Source organism: Pieris napi, chromosome Z (genome assembly GCF_905475465.1).
Source record: "Pieris napi chromosome Z, ilPieNapi1.2, whole genome shotgun sequence".
Taxonomy (NCBI): Eukaryota; Metazoa; Arthropoda; class Insecta; order Lepidoptera; family Pieridae; genus Pieris; species Pieris napi.
The window spans coordinates 5,963,699-5,989,250 of NC_062259.1; the positions used below are offsets into that span (position 1 = coordinate 5,963,699).

Here is a 25,552-nt window from a genome sequence, read left to right on the forward strand (position 1 = left end):
CATTAAGCTTATATTTAAGAACCCTTCAATAAGTCAAGTTAGTCTTTTGTATAGTCTAGCGTCTCAATCCCACTACCCCTAATGTTATGTTAGTCTAGCTCTAGTTTTAAACGATTAAAGCCAGTTGAAACCCAGCTTCAAACAAAGAGTTTCATTTAACATACATTTGAACATCCCTCCAAGAACCGCCACCGAACTATAACTCAAGCCTAGATAAATTATTGTTTAGGGATGTTCTGTGCACCACTGAACATTAGTAGACTATTGGTATTGAATGTTTTTTTTTTTTTCCAACTTGTAACCTTAAACCTGTCACCTGTGTTATGTGTTAACTGTTAAGTTTGTAATGTGTATTCAAGTACAAAAACCGAGAATTTCAAACTTTCTAAGCGATTTGTAATTTATATTTAAATTAAATTAGAGTTACAAAAGTGTGCCTAATCACTTTTTATAAAGTAAGCACTTTTGTTAATGTCTGTATCAGTGTTCCTCCAATTTTTTTATATAAATTTCTAAATGATATAACTTGCATGTGGCTAGTTAAATACAAGAAATGCCCTAATTTTGTTGGGGACAAATCTGATCAGATTCCTTCAGTTACTTCCTTCATGTGTGCCGGTAGAAATTTTATGGTAAGAGAGTGAATCAAGACTTAATTCTAATTATGACTCTTGTACTAAATAAAAGGATTTGATTTTGTCATACAGGTGTGTGCGTTAAGTCTTAACTCTAAATCATATTCGAAACTGTTGCTCCTTAATTTTATAGGTCCCCAAAAATCATACATATTCAAAAATTATTTACAGGTCACACATGGGTCATGCCATTTTTATATGCATTTACATTTTACTTTATGATTTTCGACAATTCCTTTTACATATTCAGTAAATAACTTTAATTTGTACTATCACCAATTTTTTAATTCTTCATTGATTCACACAATACAATCACTTATATTGTTATAAGGATACTGTCTTTTATAATTTAGTTTTGTAAACATATTTGCCAAAGAATGTTTATCAATATATTTTATTTTTATCTGCTGATGAATCCACATTTATACCAGAATCATTATTGCAGGTTGGTTAGGGGGTTTGTAAAATTACAAGAGAACAATAACCTATAAAAATACGAAGCTAAGACATTAAAAATGGCTGAAGAAAAGGTTCAAATGCGAAAGCAACTAGGTTTGCTTGAGGGAGTGGCCATTATTTTGGGAATTATTTTTGGAAGTGGAATATTTATATCTCCCAAAGAAGTTTTAGAAAAAACTGGTTCTGTTTGGGGTGCTTTGACAGTGTGGGCAGCGTGTGGTGTACTTGCAACTCTTGGTGCTATGTCTTACGCCGAATTAGGTATGTATAGGTTTATTATGTAAGTCTTACAATAAACTCCATAATAGTAAGTAAAATACTATAGTATAATACAAAAATTATCATAAAAAGAATATACTAAAGTGTAACAGACCTCTTGCGAGAGTTATAAGGAAGAATTATTCTAGGTTTATTTCTCATCAACATCCATATTTAGGTACTTATTTTATTTCTGATAAATGCTTGGCACTAACAGTTCACATTTCATCCATTTTCAAATTTGGGTCTGGCTCTGCTCTATCATTATATGTTCATATTTTAGGTACGGCTCTTGCTCAGAGTGGTGGTGATTATCACTATATCAATGAAGCTTTTGGACCATTACCAGCTTTTTTATATTTGTGGGATGCTAATATTGTCTTTGTGTAAGTTGCACTACTGTCTACCATCAATTCATAAATAAATGTAAGATCTAGAAATCATTGAAAGCACATAACTCTTAAACACATCCAAAGGATTTGAAATAACTACCTCTGTCACAGATCTCACGTCATTTGCAATTTTGGGTTATATATTTAAATTATGTAATTTTAAAAGGAGACTAGAAGATGTTTTTGTGTTTTAATTAAAATGGAAAAATTTCAGGCCTAGTACCAATGCCATCATGTCGGTAACATTTGCTAACAATCTTCTGGAACCTATATTTCCCAATTGCCCAATTGATCCACTTTGTCAAAAATTAATAGCAGCAGTTACCATATGTGAGTAATTTAAGGTTATAATGTAGTATAACTTTTGTGTTGGGTAATTTTGATATTTTAATAATTATATTGTGTAATTAAAAAATATATCTAAAGGAAGGTATATTTTTTAATTACTCCACTATACAATTTATGCTTGAACTGATAACTAGCATGGGAAAGAAATTTTGTCAATTCTAAACAGCTTTATCCTAACTTCATACCTCTACATATAATCACTTTATTAAGTTTTACAGGTTTACTAACATTTATCAATGCATATGATGTAAAATTCACAACTCGTATCCAAAATGTATTTATGTTTACAAAAATTGCGGCACTTTTCATAATTATCCTTGGAGGAATAGCGTGGATGTGTCAAGGTAATGTATCAACAGGACTTCACTTTCTCTACCAACAACAAACCTTTGCTAAGTTTAAATATTTTTACAGGTAGATTAGAACATTTTGAAGATGGCTGGGCAGGTACAAAAACCTCTGTTAGTGATTGGTCTGTTGCATTCTACTCAGGAATATTCTCATATTCTGGCTGGTATATATATACTATATTTAAATTTCTGTTATTAATCTTAAACAATTTAATAGAAATGAGCACATTTTTATGAATTAATAATCATTTCAAAATTTATTTATTTATTGATTTACACTTCGTTGCAAATAAAAGAAACACAATACATAAAAATTATAAGGGATGCAACGGGCGGCCTTATCGCTAATAAGCGATCTCTTCCAGGCAACCCTAGTTAAGAGAAAAACTAAAAAAAAAGAAACATGATGCGTGCGAGAAGTGCAGAATCCTTAATTTACTCTTCTTTTTTTAGTAAAACGCTACAAAAGTGCTTGAATTTGCCAAAGCTGGGTGAAATTACTTCCTGAATAACATTCCTGACCACTTTCAGGAATTACCTTAACTTTATGACAGAAGAACTCCGAGACCCATTTGTGAATCTACCAAGGGCCATCTACATATCTTTACCGCTTGTTACTGGAATATACCTTTTGGCCAATATATCTTACTTTGCTGTTTTGGGACCGGTCGGAGTTAGGGCAACAGAGGCCATTGCTGTTGTGAGTTGAGATTTAAAAATAATTTACAACCTTAAACTGTTGTATTTCCAAAAGTGTTATTATATTATAAGAATTAAAAATGTAATATTAAGGCAGTTGTCCCACCAACGGGAGGAAACTAACTATCGGTTATTTTCTCGCTCAAGAAACGTAGAAAAGCTATATATAGAGGACTCGCTCCACTAGTTCATCGCTGAACGACAAGAGCCTTCAAAGATAATTCTGGCTTAGCGACACTTGCTCAGCGATCAAAACTCACGCCGAGAGACCAACCAGCTCTCGTTCATCGTCAGCGGTGGGACAACTGCCGAAAACAATTACAATAATTATACATGTACATTATTGGAGATCAATGGTTACAATAGAAGCCATACAATAATCATTTATTATTTAAACCTTATATTTTATTTAAATAAATTGCATATTACAAAACTTTCCTTTGTAGGATTTCGCAGTAGTGGCTTTGGGGTGGCTAAAATGGGCAATGCCGACATTGGTGGCTATTGCTATCCTCGGTGGCCTTTCCGTACATATCATGACGTCATCACGGATGTGCTTCGCGGGAGCAAGAAATGGGCATATGCCAGAGCTTTTGGCGCATATAAATGTTAAATGTATGTCACCTATGCCTTCACTCGTGTTTTTGGTGAGTTTGAACATTAATTATTGTATTATAAATTAATTTGAATTATTAATTTGCTCTTATTTTTTAGATGTTAATATCGCTAATAATGTTAATACCGAGCAACCTGACGTCGCTTATTACATATTGTACAGTCGTCGAGTCGTTCTTTACACTATTGAGTTGTAGCGCAGTCCTCTGGCTTAGGTACAAGAGACCGGAGTTAGTCAGGCCTATAAAGGTATTTATAACATAATAAAAATAGGGTTAACTCAGTGTCGGGACTAAGTAGTTCCCGTATGCCAAATTCGTTCATTCAATGGCCTGTGAATATTCGCTTAGTATATATTTCATTGTGTTTAACTCTAAAGGTTCCAATGTCAGTTCAGTGTAACAATAACAATTCAAAGGTGAAACAATATGTAATTGAAAACAGCTGGTGCTATGTTGCAAGTTAGCTAATGCTCAGCATAGGTGGCGCAATTTGTATAAAAATATCTGTCAAAAAATAATAGAACGTAAACACACGATATAATTGAAGAAATTGTACGTGAGGTTGAAAAAATTACGCATTTAACGTAGCGATTATTATTGGTTTCTAACACCAAAACAATCCTACAAAAAGATTTATATGGATCTTCATCTGTACTCTTTGTACGTAATTCCGATAATATTGTTTTTATGTACTGCGATCTCAAGTTTTCGACTACGGATTTATTCATTGAAATTCGGTATATTTATTGGCTCAATTTATTTTATCGGAATCACTCACTGATCACCTGAGCAAATCCTTATATTGTGGAAATAATACATAAATAAATAATTTTAGGTATCTCTTTGGATGCCGATCATATTCGTAGCAGTCCTCCTAGTTTTGATGATAGTTCCTGTTGTGAGTGAGCCGGTTGCTGTAATAGCTGGCGCTTTAATCACGCTAGCTGGTGTACCTGTTTACTTTGTCCTTGTCCGTGGTCAACCCAAGTACTTGTCTAATGTTTCTGGTTAGTATATAAGAATTGCACATATATTAATACAAGAAAAATAACAGATTTTGTCACCTCCAACAATGCGTGTATTAATCAAAAACTACTGGCTCAGTTTTTGTTGATTACAGAAACTATTTTCTTAGTTCGTATATATCTGAAATTTATTTATAGGTTTAGGTTGTGTTTATTAATAGGCGGCGTTTTCGCTCATAGTCAGTGTTGGCCTAGTGGCTTCAGCGTGCGACTCTCATCCCTGAGGTCGTAGGTTCGATCCCCGGCTGTGCACCAATGGACTTTCTTTCCATGTACGCATTTAACATTAGCTCGAACGGTTAAGGAAAACATCGTGAGGAAACCGACATGTCTTAGACCCAAAAAGTCGATGGCGTGTGTCAGGCACTGGAGGCTGATCACCTACATGCCTATTAGATTTTAAAATGATCATGAAACATATTCAGGAATCTGAGGCCCAGACCAAAAGAGGTTGTAGCGTCACTGATGTTTTTTTCGCATATAGTAATTTTTTTCTTACTGAAATTATTTAATAAATTAGGAAATTTATTAAGTTAATTTCATCCGAAAACCACTTGTGTCGTATAAGAAGCCGGTAAACAAACAAGTCTCTCAATAAAACTTTTTCAAAATCTTGTCGTAAAATCATACGATTAATTTTTGGGATGCAAAGGTATCTATTTAATTATTTTTGTAAGCCTACTCTGTTACGGAAGGGTTAGAAATTATATGATATCAAGGCTAACCAAACCAAGCTAATTGTGGTGAACTATATATTTATATATATATACTAGCTGATCCGGCAAACGTCGTTTCGCCATGTATATCATTTATAATAAAAAAATAGGGGTTGATCGTAGAGGGGTGAAAGTTAGGGGTTGTATGTATTTTTTAATGCTGTATCATAAAAAAATAGAAATTAAAAATTTTGTCTAAAAAATAAAAATTTAAGGGTGGCCTACCCTTAACATCTGGCGGGCTGATTTGTGAATCTAAACCATTCCCAGATCCCCTTGAAGACACACAAAAAATTTCATCAAAATTGGTCCAGTCGTTCAGTCACATACACACGCACACAAGAAATATATATATATTAAGATATGAACGATATAGTATATATATTTTTTTACAGTGAAATTTACGCATGTCTGTCAGAAATTATTCCTGACGGCAGTTGAAGACAAGGATGAGTAAGGTGCCTTACGCTTAGCGTTACATGTAGCAGTATATACGGAATTGAAATTTTCGATCGAATTGTTTTTATTATATAATAGTCATAAGAGGTGTTCACTAAAGATCTAATATTTATTCATTAATTTAGAATTGAAGATTAATCTTCACACAAAAAGAAGGGAATTTTTTATTAGAGACGGAGAATTTTTTGTCCGAAAACACATTTGTAATAATACAAAAAATATAGTATTGTTAAATACACAACTCAAGTTTTGTAACCTCTTGGTTCTGCTCTTGCGCAAGAAAACAAACAAAACACGATATAAAGACTCAGCCCACGGGCACAAACGGGTACGTATTGATAATAATCATTGTTAATAAAATATCTCTTAAGTATTAAATGGAATCTCGATTTTTACAATTATGTTATATCTAGCACAATCGCATCCAACATATGCTCAAAGTTTTTTAAAGGTGTTAAAAATCCTCACAGGACAATAAAATGTCACCCGTGTATAGTACATAAGAATTTATCAGGCTTAGCGGTGAAGAAAGTTGTCTTAGTCATAACTTATCACAATTTATCCAGTGCCTTACAGGATAGGAACTTTTTTTATCCAAAATTGCAGTAACAAATTCAAGTTTTAATTATTAATAGCTTATACAGTTTAGTTTTGATACGCGTTCATTACAATCGCGACGCGTCAATAATATTTCAACTTCTGTCAATTGTCAGCCGAATCTTAGCCGTTAAATTCCAATGATCAATTCGCTGGCACGGCGACCGAAAGTGAGTGTTGGTCTTCGAAACTAGAGGCCACCTGATGATGAAAGAGTAAAATTATCTAAATAACAGTGCAACACAGATATTAAATTTCCCGAAAAGATAACGATTGATTTAATTTAAATTTAGAGTATGACTTTTTTAACTGATTTGGATTTTGATTGGGTTTATGGTAAAAATTTTAATCTGTACTTGAGTAACCGTTAACATAGCAGAGCTTTATATACTTAAGGAATTTCGTTAGTTAAAGGATAAAACATTTATTAAAAATAAACAAACTATAATGATAATATTATTTTGTGTGATTATTTTATGTATCTGCTTTGCTTCGATATAACTTTTTTACTTACTTTTGGACTAATGTGACAGTTGTGGCACTATGGAATTTACAAATATAAAATTTCATCGAACTAATGAGAGTACAAATTATGTTACTCAAGTATGATCACAGATTTAAGCCGAAGTCTGAGGCTATAAATTATTTTATGATTTATGAAACTTAATGTATGTTTTAGATATGTAGCATTTAGATTTTTATTTATTGCCATTGTTGCTGTTTTCGTAACAAAAATGTGCCAAATTTGTTGCTTTTTTATATAAATTATACGAAATAAAGCTGGATTTACCATGTTTCATTTATCCTTTCATCTCCCTGATAGTAGGATAGTTTTAAGGGTTTCGTATAGCCAGTTCGGTCCAGTAAGAAATGTGGAATGAGTTATTTTTATCATTTTGCATCATTACATTAGACCAGGGTGTTTGTCCGGGGGAGATAAAAATTTCAATGAAATATCTCGATGATGTTTCTATGGGACTTGCTGCTGGGAATGGGTATTGCTGGTAGTAAAAGTTTGATTTAAGTGTTCGAAACCCTTTAAATTTTCCAAAGTATTACCATAGCAAATTTCTCTCCTTTTTTAGCGATATGATCTATTTCTCTAATAGTATTAGTTATATCAAAACCTTTAGCCCGGGAGCCGCGTGTGGTCCAGCGCACCGCGCAACTTCTACACGAGTTATTTACTGGGACCGAAAATCGTTTGATTAAGTGTTCGAATGCCTTTCAATATCAATAGGTGTTTCGGTTCGCGGATGTAACCTTTATGTAATTCATAGCTAACCTAACCTCACCCCCTAGACTCTAGGTGGTTAGATGTACAGTCTAGGGCCTAGATGACTATCTCACGGGCAGAATGGGGCCAAGCGCACAACGTTTTGTTACACCCTGGTTTGACATAAGCCTTATCTTCGTTTACCATCGTTGTTGTTTTTAATAGACGAGCGGCTAATTATTAATTATCTTTAAATGTCGTTGAGTTGGTTCCCTCGATTCACATATCAGCCTGAATGTTTCTCAGATAACTTTGTTGCAACCTTGACATTAGCATAGACACAAATAATACAAAAATAATATTTAAAAACTAAGTTTTTTTAAGCATGAGGCAAAAGGGCTTGTAATTTGCATGTTCATGTAGTAACAACACTGGATAATATAATCAGGCTTTTTGTCAAAAATCAAGATCTTAAATGGAAATGGAGTTATACAGATGACAGATGGTCTATATGGATGGATAATAGTAACCGAATGGACTGGTCTAAAAGGAAAAAGAAACAAGGGCAAACCAATAGAGCGATAGGCTGACGAGATCAAAAGGGTACCTGGAAAAAATTGGATGACGACGGCAAAAAATAAAATAGAGTGGAAAAGGTTGGAGGAGGGCGTCTCCCGGACAGGGGCCGCATCTTAGAGTAGTAAAAGGAAGAACTTTAGAACAACATACCGGTTATATTGATCAAAATCAAAGGTCCCGGCTGAATTCTATGTATTAAGTACTTAATAATAACTTCATGGGCTGTTACGACTATCGGTTTCTACGACCAAATATGAGTAGTCCCTTCGATGTCGTTATAATAGATTTTTACTGTATTTCTATTTTTGTATGTAATAATGTATATCAATAAAATGCTGATTAATAAATACTTTTTAGTATTAGAGACATACATATACAATATTATTTAAGTTTTTGTGCTTAGAACACTTGTATAAAAAATAATTGTTTCAAAGTAAAATGCTTATCATAGCAATTATTTTTAACAAACCAATTAGGTTTTTAGAGAGACTTTGTTAGTGAATGTTGTATTGCTAGTTGTGTGATATGAATAAAATAACATTGTTAGTATTCACCACAATATGGATTTCGAAGGTAAGACCATAGACTACGACTAGCCCTTAGACTACGTCGCGAAATCTATTTATTTAGGTAACTTAATGTACACTTATGACTGTAAAAATCGTCTAAATTTACATTTAAAGCCAGTTCTCAAAAGAACGGACGACAAGAATAATTGGCAATAATTCTCCCTCACTGTTTTAAATCGCCAAGTTCCTATTAAAAATGTTTTAAGCTCCTGCACTCATTACATGATGCTCCTCATCACATGTTAAAACAGTTGATTATTGTTATTCAATCTAAAATAACGAATAACTAAGAACACCCAACGTTTCATCAGCAAGGCACGGTGAAATAGGAGCATGCACTTACATTTATTTGGGAATAACATGCAAAAGCATAGCATAAAGGAAGAAAAAAACTAATACATAGGCATACACCGCTCCAAGATCGATTAGTCACCACTCTCTCTCGCTCATGTCTGAGCGTCATGATCAGGAAAGAAGCACCTGGAGCTGACTACTGACTACGGAGCGGACGATGAGTCTTTCACTTGATCGGTCCATCTGGTTGGTGAAAGCCGAAAGGCCACGTGATCTTTTGCCTTCTGTGTTACAAATCACGATCAGTTTCTCCAAGTTCTCATCGCCTCTGCGTATTGTATGGCTGAAATAAAATAGTCACCACAAGTAGCATCCGATCACGTGTAGGTACGACGCATCGACCCCCTCGCCATATTGAAGACAACCCGACGTATTGACACCACTACAAGCTTAAAGTGAGAATGGCGGTCCTTAAATTGTGAAGTTTGAGATAAATAATAATAAAATAATTTTTACCTTGGCAACAATTTGTCAATCGAAAAAAAATCCAACAGAATCTTGAGAATTTTACCAACTATTTACAATTATTTAAAGAAGATTAACAGCAGCATCAGTTGTGGATCATACACAACGCAAACCTTAGATAATATGGGATGTTAATATCAGCTGCATTACCCCACTAAAGAATATGACAATGCTATGAAAGAGTGGTGTAGAGCTTCTTGTTTGCCTTTATCTGAGCAATGGTAATAAATAATATTATTTGGCCTTTCATATCATATCCTCTTCCCCTCGGACCGCGAAAGCGTTAAGACGTGTAAGCTTACGTAAAATATTTTATAAAAATTAAATATAATATCTTGTCCGCAAATTTGGTGAAGTACCAGGCGCCCATAACGCGCAAGAAGTCAATTAACTACGGGTGAGAAGGACAACAACAGTGAACGAAACAGTTTCGTGAGCTACGCTTTACTTTGCGTACGCGCCGATGCGACGCTAGAATAAAGCTGTGCGTGAGTCATATTAATTAATCGCTTAGTGCAATTTAAAGGCGAAAGCGGTAGCGGAGCAAAATAAGGGTCTGGCCCAAGTATAAATTCATATTCAATTTTGTGTTTTCCCAATTAGTGAATTTATAAGATGCCAAAAGTTCAACGCTCTCCTATGGCCAATAAATCACAAAGTGTTTCTGAGCCAAACGTCGACAAAATGGAAACTTTTCACACAGACCTTTACGGTGACAATGAACCACCGAGCTATGTTCAACAACGTCAAAAAAGGGCTAGAGAGCATGGATTTGAGGATGAATTATTAAGTTTTAAAAAAGAGATGAAAGATATGATTAAGTCATTGTTTGCGGAACAACAAAAAGAGCTTAAAAAAATAACGTCTGCCCAAGTAGAGATCAGAGAGAGTAATACCAACATAGAAAGTAGCCTTGCATTCCTCTCATCGCAACATGAAGACCTTAGGAAGAAAATAGAACAGCTTGAAGTACGTTTAAAGCAAGACAGAGAACAAATTATAATTTTAGAGGACAAGCTTGAGGAATTGCAGCGGGAACAACGTAAGGCTAATATTGAAATAAAAAATATGCCAAAACTACCCACAGAATCAAAGGAAGACTTAATAAACATGGTTGTAAGCTTATCAAAATCCCTGAATAGCGGTATTAAAAAAGATGATATCAAAGACATATACAGGCTAAAAGGGAAAAGAGATTCTAATAAAACGAATACTCCAATAATTGTTGAGTTATCATCCTCGATTCTTAAATCAGATTTACTAAAATCTTGTAAAACCTACAACATCAAAAATAAAGAAAAGCTACGAGCGAAGCATCTGGGAGCTACTAAAAATGAAGAAACTGCAGTGTTTATCTCCGAGCAGCTCACTGCGAAAGGCGCTAGACTACACTTTCTCGCTCGCGATCTAGCTAAATCAAAAGACTACAAGTTCTGTTGGACTTCTTACGGACGTGTTTACCTAAGAAAGAATGAAAACACCCCGGTAATTAAGGTCAAAAACGAATCACAGGTACACAGCCTCATGCAGGCATGACTCTTTAACTATTGTCCTTTTTTTGTAAAATTTTTTTCTTGTTATACCATTATTAAACAGTTTTTTCTAAAAAACAATAGTCACAAACCTTTACACTACATATACTATTTACACTCAGGCACTGATACACTCACATATATTAAACACTATTCTAGTGCGATCTCACTTTATCTCATGGCTCATGGCTACAAACACGTCACAAGTGATTATAAACATTTATTCAATCTCGGCTTTACTGCGAATTTCTTATCCCAAGTAAATTATAATTTCTCGAAGTGTACGGAAAGTATCTGGTTACTCATTTATGGATAGTCAGACTACAATCATGTACGAATTAGATAACATACAAATAGCCCAATCTAATGTCCATACTATAAATGACTTTTCAAGACAGACAACCATACAAAAATCTGATTTCACGATAATATCACAAAATATAAGAAGCATTTACAATAATTTTGATGATCTTTTAATAACTTTATCTGAGTTCAAATTTCAAGCTGATGTAATAACACTGACCGAGGGATGGATCGATCCACACAAGCCTATACCCCAAATGGATAACTACACTCACTTCGTTACAAGCCGCCATCTAAATCGTAGTGATGGCGTAGTTGTCTACATAAAAAGCAACCATAAAACTATCGTTCAAGAAATAAATTTAAAACATGCATCTTGCTTACAAGTCAAAGTAGGTAACTATACCATGTTGTGTATTTATCGCTCCCCGTCTAACCTTAACGCTGAAAATTTTATAGATTCATTAAATAGTCACTTAGTAACTTTACAAACTCAGAATAACATTATAATAACAGGAGACATCAACATAAATCTAATACAAAAATCCAGTGAAACATCTCAGGAGCGCTCGAACCGATTACATTACCTCAATATGCTAGCCATGCATGGCCTGCTCCCGGGTCATACACTGCCTACTCGAGATAGCAATTGCATAGATCATTTCATACTAAAACTTGATAGGTGCATAGGTACGTGTGCGTCTATTACCGTTATTGATTCTACAGTTACTGATCACAAAATGTTATTCTTAAAACTATCCTACCTCGCTAAGTCGAATTACAATACCTCGAAAATTAAATCTTCAATCAACATGGAAGGCGCTTTAAGTTATTTAAAAAACAGCAACATAAATGATCTAATTTACTATAATAACCCTATAATCTTAACTAATAAATTAATATCTATTTTAAAGCAGTGTATTCAATCCAATACTATCACTAGAGCTATCCCGAATAAGGAACGCCTTATTAAACCATGGATTACCTTAGGAATTGTTAGATGTATTCGTAATAGAAATGCTATGCAAGCAAAACTCCGAGCTGATCCTCATAATGAAATTCTTAAAATTACATACAGGAGATATAGGAATTTCTGCAATAGTTTAATAAAGAAAGTCAAACGTAAATATGAAAATGAAGACCTTGCTAAGAGTATAAAAAACCCGAAAACTTTGTGGAAGAAAATAAATACCCTCACTTATCGTAACCAACCTAAAACGCAAAATCTAGAATTACTAAATTTAAATGTTTCTCCTCAAAATTCGGTTAATTTGGTAAACGATTATTTTTCAAACATTGGTAAAAACTTAGCTAAAGAGATAATTCCAGTTACGACGTTACATAATAGAACAGATGTGATTGGACCCAACTGTTCCCAGGTCTCGTCTTTTGTGCTTCTAGAAACTGACCCTCATGAAGTATACCTGACTATTGTGAGTCTCAAAACTGACAGTGCTCCTGGCTGGGATGGTATAAGCACCAAGTTTCTCAAATATACTAGGGAGCTAGTTGTGCCCATAATTACTCATTTGGTTAATCTCTGCTTCCGACAGGGAGTGTTTCCACCTGCGCTAAAACAAGCAATTATTACACCTGTGTACAAGAATGGTAACAGAGAAGATGTTTCAAATTATCGCCCAATCTCCGTTCTCACTGCCATATCAAAAGTACTTGAAAAATTAATTAATAAAAGACTAATTACCTACCTCCAGAAGTATAGTCTACTTTCAGACTCACAATTCGGTTTTAGACAGGGTCTGTCAACCGAAGATGCAGTTACCTCACTATCTTGTCATATTGTTAATGAAGTTGATAAAGGTAATAAATGTATCACAGTTTTTATCGACTTAAAAAAGGCATTTGATACGGTTTCTGTCCCTATTCTGGTGCAGAGACTAGAGAACATTGGTATTAGGGGTATTCCACTCACATTGTTCGCTGATTACCTCAGTGAACGAAAGCAAGCAGTTAAAATAGGTCAATACATCAGCGAACAATCTGACGTCACATATGGGGTCCCACAAGGTAGTGTTCTGGGGCCGACCTTATTCTTAATCTACATAAACAGCTTATGCGATTTAAGAATTGATAGTGGGAAAGTCTACTCCTACGCGGATGACACTGCTGTTGTCTTCACTGGGAAAACTATTGACTCGGTGCGTCGACATACAGAAATAGGGCTTTCCAAAATAGATAACTGGTTAAGAGAAAACTTATTATCATTAAACGTAAGTAAAACTAACTACATTTTCTTCACTAAATACAATAGCGCCCAACCTCAAACAGATCTAGAAATAAAAATACATAACTGTAGCACCAGAGTAAACTGTACATGTAAAACTATAAATAAAGTTCATCACACTAAATATCTAGGAGTGGTAGTAGATCAAAGAATGTCATGGCATGAGCACCTAGAACAAGTTATAAGTAGGATTCTAAAGCTTATTTGGACATTTAAAACTCTAAGGCACATCGCTGACAAACATCTACTAATACAGATATACACATCGCTGGCTCAGTCAATTTTAGTGTACTGTATCCCAGTTTGGGGGGGTGCTACAAAGATGAAGTTCCTGGAACTGGAGAGGGCACAAAGAATTTTACTAAAAGTAATGATGTTTAAGCCTTATAGATTTTCCACCTCTGATCTTTATGCCTCTTGTGGTGTCTTATCGGTCAGGCAACTGTACATTTTTTGCACTACCTTAAGATTGCACAAGTCTCTTAAATATGATGGTCGCAAACTGAGCAAAAGACGCAAATATACTGTTGCTCCTGTTGAGAGATCTAAATCAGTTTTTGCTATGAGACAATTTCAATGCCAAGCTGCTAAACTTTATAATAAATTAAATAAAATATTAAATATATACACATTGAATAAACATGAATGTAAAACGTCGCTACTTAACATCCTAGAAACATTTAGCTATGAAGACACTGAAGCCTTTGTAGGTAATCATGAATCATAATACACTAGTATATAGTCAACTTCTACAATCAGTCATGAAAATTCATTCTCATAAACACACAAACACACACACACACATACACATACACACATATATCATTATTCACATTTTAACCTTAGATTATGTTTAGTAAATTGTAAAATTGTAATACTTAGCTTAGCTATACGTGTTAAATTAAATTATAATTAGTTAGTACACCTATGTAATGGAAGAGCGGGTTCTCCTAACACAAGTGCTTATGCGCTTAAAAGGAGGTCCCAATCACTTATCAGCTATTGTAAAATCTTTGAGATAACGAATAAAGATTTTTAATTTTTTAATTTAATTTAATAATATCAATCAGTTACCTAATTAATAAATATTTTGACTTATGAATAACACTACTCTGGGGTACGTAATAATCAACGTGTATTGTATTGGAGATACCCACTGTTGACTTATCAATCAAACCGAGCAAAATTTCGTTTTAATCTACGTTTTAGGCACCTACTAGTTAGTAGTGTGTCTACGCCATGAATTCTGTGCGTTCCTAGAAATTATATTGTTTTGTTCAGATTTAAATGCCCTTCTTAACTGTATAAAATGACTTGGCTTGCAGAGCGATGCCTCTCGATCCCACTTCAGCAACATGTCACATGAATTTACCACCCCGAGGGATGAAATAGGACCGATGCTTCCCGATGAAGGCTTTCAGGCTTCCACGGTCATCGCGGGGCTTATGCCCGATTCATTTGGGGAAATGTTTAATTTCCTGGATGGAGACAGTTTTGGAATTGGTATGTTCTAGATATCATAATCGATAGAGAGTAAATCCATTTAGTAGTACGGGCTTTCTTGTTGTAAAAGATGCAATATCTCATACCAGCTAGTTATTACAAATCAGAACAAAAATACATCACATTTGCCTTCTGGCAATGTGAGTATCCATGGGCGGCCGTATCACTTAACATCAGCTGATCCTCCCGTCTGTGTGCCTGCCATTACGTAAAAATAAATAAAATAGTAATTGAATAAAGTATTAGAAATAATGTTTACCTAGGACCAATGCACGAGTTCGTCTACGGATGGCAAGCGATAGTGAACACTATGAGTATGAAGAATAACGTCGAGGTTCGCAAACGAGCTGGATTGCAAAGATTTGCTTTGGCGGGTATTAACGGGATCACTTTGATTTCACATATCGGCGCAACGGAGATTATGATAAATGGTACTAGAACATACTGCTTCGGCGGTGTTTCGAGGCCTCCTGGGCGCAGGAGTGTTATTTGTAAGGTAACGCTCAATAATTAATGCAGGTAAAACGTATATAAATAGTTAGAAAAAAGCAGCAGAAATGCGCTTATAATTGTCATTGATATATCTCAACATAAAATATATTCATACGAGTATACGATAACACATTGATTTTTTTACAACGTTTTATCGTCATTGCAAATTAGGTTAAATATAAGATTGGCGATGCACTTTCGCGAATCACAACCACACGTAAATGTGAACACCAATCATAGACACAATGCTTCATTCCTTCCAATTTCCAGGGTACAATGTATCAAGAAGGGCGGTTTTCTTGTAAAGTACCGTATCTACGATACCCCACAGTGCTAGGGTACAGATATTGTATCGACAAGTACGCCGCTGTGAGCTCACTTGATGGAACCTACAAAAGTAAGCTATAATTGCACTAAGAAATCATTTTAGGTTAATGTCTGTTTAAAACTAAATACTTTGTAACCTTAGCGATACTAGGCCCTGAGCTCAATACCCCTTGCCGGATTTGATTTTGGCAGAATAAGAGTCAATGTTCTGAGTGGTTTAAATAAGAAATTATTATTAAAAGATAACGCAAAGATATGTCGGGATTGGGGGGAGACTTCAAACTTTAATCTCCGAACAGCAGAAAGTTGTGTTGATCTTGTGGCCTAAGCATGCTACTCACATCCCGTAGGTTTGATCCCCGGCTCTGCACCAATAGGTTTTTTGGTATATGCATGCATTTAACACTCGGGCGTACAGTGAAGGAAAATATCGTGAGGAAATCGTCATGCCTTAGATTCAAAATGTTGATGGTGTGTGTACTGGCACTGAAGGTTTGATCACCTACTTGCCTATTAGAAAAAGAAGAAATAGTCACGAAATAGATACAGAAATATGAAGCTCAGATACAATGAAGTATATTTGTATTGGAGGTATATAATCATATGAGGTTTTTTACGTACGATATATATAAATCAAGAAATGATATACAAGTATATTTTTATATGTTTAATATTGAGACCACAACCGAAAGAACAGAAGCAAACTGCTGAAACTTTATTTCTACTAAATAAAAATGTATATCATTTGTCTCAATTTAATATTGTATAACATCAGCAACATATTGTGCGCGCGGTGAATCAGTACCGAAATTTCACTACGACTACATCTGCGAACGGAGGGATGTCAAAATAAAACGCGTCAATCTCACGGATCCAAATGAGAGATTCAATCGACGCAACCCGGTGGTAAGGAGGGCTGAGTACTACCGGGCGCCATACGATATACTTAAAGCATGCCCTGATTGGTAACTATAAATATATATTATAGTTTTTTTTATATAAGACGTCACCGGCACTCGTGATCCATCTAGCAGTGTCAGGGCGTGAAGCCATAATACGGGTTGCAGACCAAGAGCTAAGCTAAGTTAGTTTAGCTTAGCTCGCATAGCTGACGCAGTTTTACATACTTGTGTGCAGACTGCAAACTATGCGAACTAAGCTATGTGAGCTAACTAAAATATGCGAAGCTAAGTTAGTTGTGTATGCCGATGCGCAGCTACACGAGCTAAGCTAAGCCCCTCCCGCTACCCCGCACACCCTTTGCACATCCATCGCCGTACTGACTGTGATTTGGCTTAGTTGTTGGTCCGCACGCTATTTATTTCTAGCTTAGCTTAGCCTAGCTTGCTTGGCATAGCTTAGTTTAGCCTTGGCATAGCTTAGTTTTCGATCTGCAACCGGCTTAATACACGCTGGCTAAGTGCGGGTTGGCGGATGACACGCTTTCGTACTAGGAAACCTCAATTTCCTCGCGATGTTTTCCATCACCTTAGGCGTTATCAGGGGAACTTTTTCGAAAATATTCCTTCTCGTATTGTGAGCCCCAAATATCTACTAAGTATTAGCAAAGGTTGTCACACACCTATTTTAGTTTCTAGCAACTTTTAGCCTTCAGACTGTACCATTAAACAGCAACATCCATTGAATATCATTATTCTAACCGGGTGATCCTTAACGCTAACAGACAAATCTTTATATATATGAATAATTATTAGGTATGGCTGTAACCTTCGAATATCGCCAGAATCCCTTCATCAGGACATTCCAACTGGACTGTTGGACGCAAACGGGACCGCTTTTGTGGGGCATGGTGGGAAATATTGGCTATCACTATATTATACACAGGTATAAGACTAGGTACATTAAATAATAACATGTAAATTGATCTTTCTAAACGCACAAACGGTTTAAATAATCATCAGTTTAGTCCAGAAACACAGTTTTTAATGATTTTCTGCATCTAAGTATTCACCGCTGTTAAGATACGTATACTAGTAGGTACATAAATATTTTCAATAAGGGTTCTTATATGCAAGAAGGTAATGCCACGATTCGCCGAATGTATAACTTTATTGCTCTATGTTTGCGCTGATGATGTCTTATAGATAGTATACATTGCGTACACTGTCCCATAGGCCCGTATTTATATATGATTGGTAATTGTTACGAGTCATCGCTAGTAGTAGATACAGAGGATGAGAATAGTATGTGTTGTATAAAGCTAATGAAAATGTGAACGTGGTGTTGACTGTATAATAATTAAAACACGTAAACAGAGTAAAAAATAAATTTCAACAAAAGTTTTCCCGATACTGCCCCACTTGCCTCCCCCCCCCCTGGCGACGCCTTTGACGAAATATTCGATTGTGTTCAAGATCAAATTGTGATACGAAAGTCATTTGTATAATTTTTTTTAGTTATCAACATATGCAATATACTTCCAAGCTCACGGTGAATACCCTTGGCAGTCCAATAGACCAGTTGTTTCTATAGACAAAGGTAAAGTAATATATATTTCCGTGTATTTGCTAAGGCTTACGAGGCTCCGTATTCCACGATGTTTTCCATTTTTTTTTCATTATGATGATATTGTGACAATTGAAGGGCTACAATTCTTCGCATAAAACTTGAATGGGGCACACCCCACAAAGGTTCGTACAGAAAACATTACCTGTAGGTAGGTTGTGTACGAACCTTTTTATATCATCACGTGTTTTGCTATAAAATCAAGAAAATAACATAAAAAGAAAGATTTATCTAAACATTGAACAATTGAGTGTTTAGTAAATAGTTTTGTAGGAGTCATATTACTTAAATTCTTTAAAACATTATCAGTAAAACAGATGCTAAAATGTATCTGGCTAGTGCTTGAAGGCTAATGGAACCTCCTAACTAAACAACAATTGCCTATAGGTGGCATCTGGGAACAGCTTCTCAAAGCAAACATTGGTCCAGACATGAATTTACACTACAACCTGAATGGTATTTACAATAGATATCCAGGAGGTGTGGTTATGCCTGACATTATGAGGAATGAAGGACAGGTAATAAACAGCTTGGTGTTTTTTTTTAGTATAAGACAAAGAAAACGTCTGTTCTGCTGTCATTGTACTAACGCACATTCATAAATTCGTCTTAATCTTTAGAAACAAGAAAAAAACTTTCCAAACATTTTATTTAAATCAGTTGACTTCTTATTTATCTCACAACATATTTGTCAAAACAATATCTCTTAATTTTATTAATATCTCTAACTTATAATGAATATGATATTAATTTTCCCTAATGGGAAAGGCAAAGGACTTTAGTCCATACAGCCAGGGTTAGTTCTTTTAATGACTTTTAAGACATAGTTGTAACACTAAAATTACTTTTTTTTCTCCTTAGTGTGGGTCTAGCGACTAGCGATATATGAAATTTTGTCACAACCGTTTTGTCATAAATAAAGTTTTGTATTTTTTAAAACATTAATTTACCAAAGCCAATTCGCATGTGTGTTGCAGCTAGTAGCAAGTAGTGCGCTTGATGTGATGTATAAATATAGTTGTTTTTTTTAGGTGCAGCCAGCGAATTTCAGAACTGAGACACGAGATGGTGCACCCGAAGAAATAATCTTGAACTCGCATCTTCCGGCAGATAACTCTGGTAATTTTAACAACAGATGTAGATGTGTGTGATACTTGGGTCAGATTCCTGAGGGAAAACTGACCAAGAATGTGATATAGCACTTGGCCTTTGCTGTCATACAAGGAAGTATAATAAATAATATTTGAAATGGCAGAAGATATTCAACACAGTTTATGTTATTGGCAGAGTTTGATTAATGCGTAATGTTTATAATTTACTTTCAGGAGGAGACAGCAGTTATAAGTTCATCCACGATTCACAAATACAAGCAAATTTTGAGCATGGAAAGAATTTAAAATAATTGTAAAAAAAAGTTTAAAAAGAACTATTAAATCATTTTTAATTACAATTTAATTGCATTAGGTATTTTCGAGAACTCACATTTACGTAATAAAATAAAGTCAACTAATACAGATTATTCCACCAAATCTCAAAAAATTGTTGTTTTATGTGTATAGAAAATAATGAGGTAAAAATATTCAAATAAAAATACCGCCCAATATAAATAATATTTTTGTACAATCCAACAATCAAAACAACAATAAAATTGTTTTCCAAACAACTATCGTTCTATATAGGTAATCGCATAGAGTAAGATATGTTAGATACTCTTTTATTGTTTTTATTTTTTTCACTTCATAAAGGCCAGTTTTACAATTAAAAAATATTCATGCTGTTACGACAGATCATGATGGTAACAAATGCCGTAATAGATATATCACATTTTTATCAAGTGTCTATCAAGATTCAATCAACAAACTGAATGGACCGAAAGGCTACTCCAAACATGACATACAATCTGAAAAGCATTAAATGCGATAAGTGCTCAGGTGCCATTGGTTTTCCGATTTCTCTGAAAAATGTCCGAGTTTTATTCTAAAAAAGATGTTGGCGGCAAAATATTGCATAGCATATTTTTCTTATAAAATAGTGTCCCCAAAGTTATTGGCAGTGTTTAAAAAAAATATTTGAAGCACAATTTTTTTTCTGACCTGACTGTGACCATATTCCTTGTCAAAGCCCATTAGACAATCGTGTCTCGTTACTTATCAAAGCAATAACTTTAGGATATCTGGAAATGAGAATTAATTTTATTGTGACTTCTCTCTAAACGAGATGAAACAATTAAAAAATTGCACAATAAGCAAGTTTAATTAAGAGCAGAGTAGGCTCTTAGAAGTGAATTGTTAAATAAATATTTTTGCTGTCATGAGTTGTATTTATTTCTACATTATTATTAATACTTAGCTCATAATATCCAACTATGGTCAAATACCTACCTCATTTCCTTCCACAAATTTCTACCAAGAAAAGCATTAAGTTTCTTCCACTCTATCTCCGTCTTAGTTAGTCACGATGTCCAATTCTACCTTGTCATCGTCATCAATTGGGAATCATCAGCTAACAGACGTCGACTGCTGGACTTAGGCCTCCCCCATATATTTCCACAAAAAACATCAATAGGTAATCATTTTACCTAATATGGGGAAATTTTTCCCAACGCAGTACACAGTGAACAACTAATGCTATTTCTTGTGCGGCAAGGCCTTGGATCCATCTATTCATCCATCTATACTTTATCTAAGTTCAGTGTTGCCAGATCAGAGAATTTCCCTCTAGATTTAGGGGTTTCTCAACCGAGTTTGGGGCAAAATAGGTGGAAAGAATATTTTGTTTTGTTTTAGAGGAAATTTCAAAATCACGCCAAATACAAACACTTTTGCTTTTGTAGATCACGTTCCTGATTTCGAAACTGAATTGAAGTAAGAACACATCGTAGGAGTAGGATCCGTGTGGTTAACCTTACTAATTGTTTATATTAGTTTGAGCTATCAAAGAACGATGTAATTTTAATTTAACTCAAATTCTAAAATTACATAAAAATTCAGTAATAACACTACACAAGAATTTTTATTTTTGAAGTTATACTTCTTTAGGCGCGTTATGAAAAATTGATGAGAGTGAAATTTTACAATGCGCGCGCACCGTGACACAAAATTAACAGAATGAAGTTGCCCACGGAAGATGCTACGGCATTGGACATAATTTAAAAACAACATTCGAATAATAATAGAATTTATGTTACACTTAATGTAAGAGAATAATAATAAATATTTATTTATTTAATTTTTCAAATGTAAACTGAAATTTATTGACTATAATGACTCCCTTTCCAGTCTTTGATTATTTAATTGTAATTAATTATTTGCATGCAATCAAAAACTATTTTTAATAATGCCAAAGAAGCATAACTTCTTACGCGCGTACATAAGTACACGCAACCTTTTTTATTTATACTTACTAAGTTTTACATGTTTTTAGCTATCTTTTATAATTTAGCAGAATTGCAACAATTCATGCAGATTCTGAAAAACATCGGCAGAAACTTATACATTATAGTGGACAATCCAAGGTAAGAAAGCTATATATAGCCATTGAAATATTTATAACATAATGTGTGTCCCTTATTTTTTTATGGCACTATTAATTTTCCTACTTGTACAGGTGTCCGATGGATCCTGGACAGTGTACATGTACAGTTGTACACACACACACATGTATAATCAATTCTCAAGCAATTTCAAGTTGTATTTTAAAATTTTCATAAATGAGGTAATGTAGTATACATACATGCCGAACAGATTCTGTGGGATGGAAAGATAGTTTTGCAGGGTTCAAACATGTGTAATATTTTTATCAAGAATATTAATTTTCAACTGAATGAGACACTCGTTTCCCAAGATAAGAAATAGATAGTTATTTTACTTATTTTTTACGATAGGAAAATTTATCAAATCCTGTTTATTTTCAGATTGATGGTAAATCATTTCAAAGGAAAGAACCCATATCTGAAGAAGTAAGCAGCATAGCTTATATTTTATGCAGCGTTGGCAGAACATAACATACCATTTCGGGCCATGGATCATCTCAGCGCTTCATTCAGCAAAATGTTTTTGATTCGGAAATCGCAAAGGGCTTTGTCTGCAAACGCACTAAATCTGCTCTGTCGAATAAGACTATTTGTAATAAAACTTATTGTAAATATTTAAAATTATTTTAATATAGTATAATGGTATGTAATTGGTAAAATTAAAAAGTAACTGATAATAAGTGTTTTAATAAAAAATTTCCTCGTTTACTTTTTATTTTAGTATATTTTTAGTATAATTCAGCATGTGTTTTGGTATTATTTAGTACTGGCGCCTTGTAGTTTTAGTAGATCACCATTTTTTACAACGGTCACACTGCCACTTGGCAACACTGAGACAGACGCGATTTTGTTATTGCGAAGTGCGCGTTGCCGGTTGCACTTCTTAGTTCCTTTGCCTGTACTGTCGTGTGGTGGTGACTGTTTTTAAGAATTAAGCAAATCATACACTTAATTTTTTTGAAAATACTCATAGTTGAATAGCTATATTTCTGATAGATGATATTATTAATTATTTGTATCAGATTAAAATAAAACATGTCGGACTGGGATTCTGATTGTGACGATACACCGGTACAACAAAATATACCACCGCCTGAACAAAATTTCCAATCGAGAGGAAATTATTCTGTCAGAGGCCAAAGAGACGGTCAGTATTCTAGAAATATTACTACAGCACGTGGCAGAGGGTATCTTCGTGGTAATAACAAAGTCATATCAATACCCTCAACTAAAATTGGGCGAGTGATAGGTCGAGGAGGAGTAAAAATCCGCGATTTAGAATATGAGAGTGAAGCTAAAATTAAAATTGGCAATTCAGCAGGTGACAACACAGATATCTCGCTATTTGGAACTGATTCTGCGATTACAAAAGTTGAACAAATGATTAAAGATCTTACTATTGATAAAGAGGCGTCTAAAAAACAGAATGCACAGTCGGTTTCAGGGACTGCTTCTCAGGATGGCGCAAGTGCATGTCTATTTACTTATGTGAATAGTGAAGGGGTTGAAGTTATAGATTTGGCCAAAGCATCTGCTTATGCTGATCAGGTACAAAAAGAAAGGTGGGCAACATTACCGCCTATTGTCAAAAACTTTTATAATGAGGATCCTACAGTTGCTGCAATGCCTCCAAATGAGGTTGCTTATTGGCGCTTGTGTAACTTTGACATTAAAGTAACAAGAATAGCTGACAACTTGGAAGCTGAGGCAATACCAAATCCTGTGCTGACCTTTGAGCAAGCATTTAAAGATTATCCAGAAATACTTGAGGAAATACGTAAACAAGGATTTACAAAACCTTCTCCAATTCAGAGCCAAGCTTGGCCCATTTTACTAAAAGGAGAAGACATGATTGGTATTGCACAAACAGGAACTGGCAAAACTTTAGCCTTTTTGTTGCCTGCTTTAATTCATATTGAAGGGCAGCCAACACCTAGAGAAAAGAGACCAGGGCCAACTGTACTTATTCTAGCTCCAACAAGAGAATTAGCTATACAAATTCAGAGAGAAGTCAACAAATATCATTACAAAGGCATTAATAGTGTTTGCATATATGGGGGAGCAGATCGGCAGGAACAAATTGATATTGTTTCAAAGGGGGTGGATATTGTCATTGCAACCCCTGGAAGATTGATTGATTTGATCAAAGCAAATCATATAGATGCTTCCTACTTCTCCTATATTGTATTAGACGAAGCAGATCGAATGCTAGATATGGGCTTTGAACCTCAGATCCATATTTGTTTGTTGAATGTGAGACCTGAACACCAATGTGTTATGACATCTGCCACCTGGCCTTCTGCTGTTCGCCGGCTAGCTGACAAGTACATGCACAATCCTGTATATGTAAACGTTGGGTCCCTGGACTTGGCAGCAGTGCACACAGTTACCCAAAAAGTAAGGGTTGTTATGGAAGAAGAAAAGGATAGTATTCTCCTTGACTTTATACATAATATGGATCCTACTGATAAAGTTTTGATTTTCTGTGCCAAAAAAAGTACAGCTTCTGATGTCACAGCAGATTTAGCATGTAAGGGATTTTATTGTGAATCATTGCATGGTGATAGGGATCAAAGTGATCGTGAAGCAGCTCTTGAAGATATGATGGATGGAACAGTCAACATATTAGTTGCCACAGATGTTGCTTCACGGGGGATTGATATAAAAGACTTAACTCATGTTATAAACCTAGACTTTCCAAGGAAAATTGAGGAGTATGTTCATAGAATTGGGCGTACAGGAAGGGCCGGTAGGACAGGGATTGCATTATCTTTAGTGACAAAATATGATTGGGCAAATGCCGGTGAATTGATAAATATTTTGGAAGAAGCACACCAAGAGGTTCCTAGTGAGTTGAGGGAAATGGCTGACCGTTTTAAAGCTAACAAGTCAACAAGGCAACATGGTCAAGGTGGTCGTGGGAGAGGGAGAAGACCACGCTGGTAGACCTTATTAAAGTGAATTAAAAAGTATTATATTTTAATAGTATGTTTAAGATTTACTAGGCATGGCATAGTTTTTTTTTTCTTTTTTATATTTTTTTCTCTTGTTCCAGTAGTAATTTTATTTTGTTATTTCTAGTTTTGAAATGTAGTGTTCAATTTTGTTATGTTTTGGCTTACAGATTTTGATCTTAGCTTAGGAATGAAATTGGAAGTTGGGAGTTATAACTCTACTAAAAGAGGTCATACAATGGCCTTTATAATTTTATATATTAGAAATTCCCACCACATGTTTAAGTATTCTTAGGCTAATTTTAATATTAAAAATCTCAGTTGAGAAGTATGATCCAAACATAATACATTTCTGATCTCTGTAATAAGTGTAGTTTTTTTTAAATAAATAAGCTTTGTATGC

The 25,552-nt window shown here is 34.7% G+C and overlaps 3 protein-coding genes and 1 long non-coding RNA gene across 6 annotated transcripts; 3 read left to right on the forward strand and 1 right to left on the reverse strand.

Moving 5' to 3' along the window:
* Nucleotides 1–292: 292 nt before the first annotated feature.
* LOC125062584 (Y+L amino acid transporter 2) lies at nt 293–7,340 on the forward strand. 3 transcript variants are annotated; one of them, XM_047668593.1, is made up of 11 exons: nt 293–707; nt 1,081–1,355; nt 1,636–1,738; nt 1,959–2,074; nt 2,311–2,436; nt 2,507–2,606; nt 2,974–3,142; nt 3,588–3,788; nt 3,856–4,005; nt 4,594–4,765; nt 5,895–7,340. In XM_047668593.1, exons 2-11 carry the CDS (start codon nt 1,151–1,153, stop codon nt 5,954–5,956), a joined length of 1,404 nt encoding a protein of 467 aa, XP_047524549.1. In that variant the 5' UTR covers nt 293–707; nt 1,081–1,150; the 3' UTR covers nt 5,957–7,340. The 3 variants fall into 3 exon arrangements, with proteins under 3 accessions (XP_047524549.1, XP_047524550.1, XP_047524548.1); XM_047668594.1 differs by having other exon boundaries at nt 293–455; XM_047668592.1 differs by having other exon boundaries at nt 294–632.
* Nucleotides 7,341–8,816: 1,476 nt separating this feature from the next.
* Nucleotides 8,817–20,125, forward strand: LOC125062521. Its single transcript, XM_047668514.1, has 10 exons — nt 8,817–8,923; nt 15,141–15,318; nt 15,582–15,814; nt 16,081–16,207; nt 16,913–17,102; nt 17,853–17,982; nt 18,555–18,636; nt 19,051–19,181; nt 19,695–19,782; nt 19,989–20,125. The coding sequence occupies exons 1-10, from the start codon at nt 8,876–8,878 to the stop codon at nt 20,063–20,065; spliced, it is 1,284 nt and encodes a 427-aa protein (XP_047524470.1). The 5' UTR covers nt 8,817–8,875; the 3' UTR covers nt 20,066–20,125.
* Nucleotides 19,296–21,329, reverse strand: LOC125062522. Its single transcript, XR_007119285.1, has 2 exons — nt 21,045–21,329; nt 19,296–20,836 (listed from the first exon to the last, which is right to left on the reverse strand). It is a non-coding gene; the product is annotated as an uncharacterized LOC125062522 (long non-coding RNA).
* A 1,721-nt stretch (nt 21,330–23,050) lies between these two features.
* Nucleotides 23,051–25,552, forward strand: LOC125062495 (probable ATP-dependent RNA helicase DDX43). Its single transcript, XM_047668478.1, has one exon. It carries the CDS (start codon nt 23,231–23,233, stop codon nt 25,139–25,141), a length of 1,911 nt encoding a protein of 636 aa, XP_047524434.1. The 5' UTR covers nt 23,051–23,230; the 3' UTR covers nt 25,142–25,552.

Excerpts from the sequence above, each read along its gene's own strand:
- LOC125062584 (XM_047668593.1), top strand. The coding sequence starts at position 1,151 with ATGGCTGAAGAAAAGGTTCAAATGCGAAAGCAACTAGGTTTGCTTGAG. Across the intron at positions 3,143-3,587 it reads CAACAGAGGCCATTGCTGTT|GATTTCGCAGTAGTGGCTTT; the intron begins GTGAGTTGAGAT and ends TTTCCTTTGTAG. Across the intron at positions 4,006-4,593 it reads AGTTAGTCAGGCCTATAAAG|GTATCTCTTTGGATGCCGAT; the intron begins GTATTTATAACA and ends AAATAATTTTAG.
- LOC125062521 (XM_047668514.1), top strand. The coding sequence starts at position 8,876 with ATGAATAAAATAACATTGTTAGTATTCACCACAATATGGATTTCGAAG. Across the intron at positions 8,924-15,140 it reads CCACAATATGGATTTCGAAG|AGCGATGCCTCTCGATCCCA; the intron begins GTAAGACCATAG and ends CTTGGCTTGCAG. Across the intron at positions 15,319-15,581 it reads TGGAGACAGTTTTGGAATTG|GACCAATGCACGAGTTCGTC; the intron begins GTATGTTCTAGA and ends ATGTTTACCTAG.
- LOC125062495 (XM_047668478.1), top strand. The coding sequence starts at position 23,231 with ATGTCGGACTGGGATTCTGATTGTGACGATACACCGGTACAACAAAAT.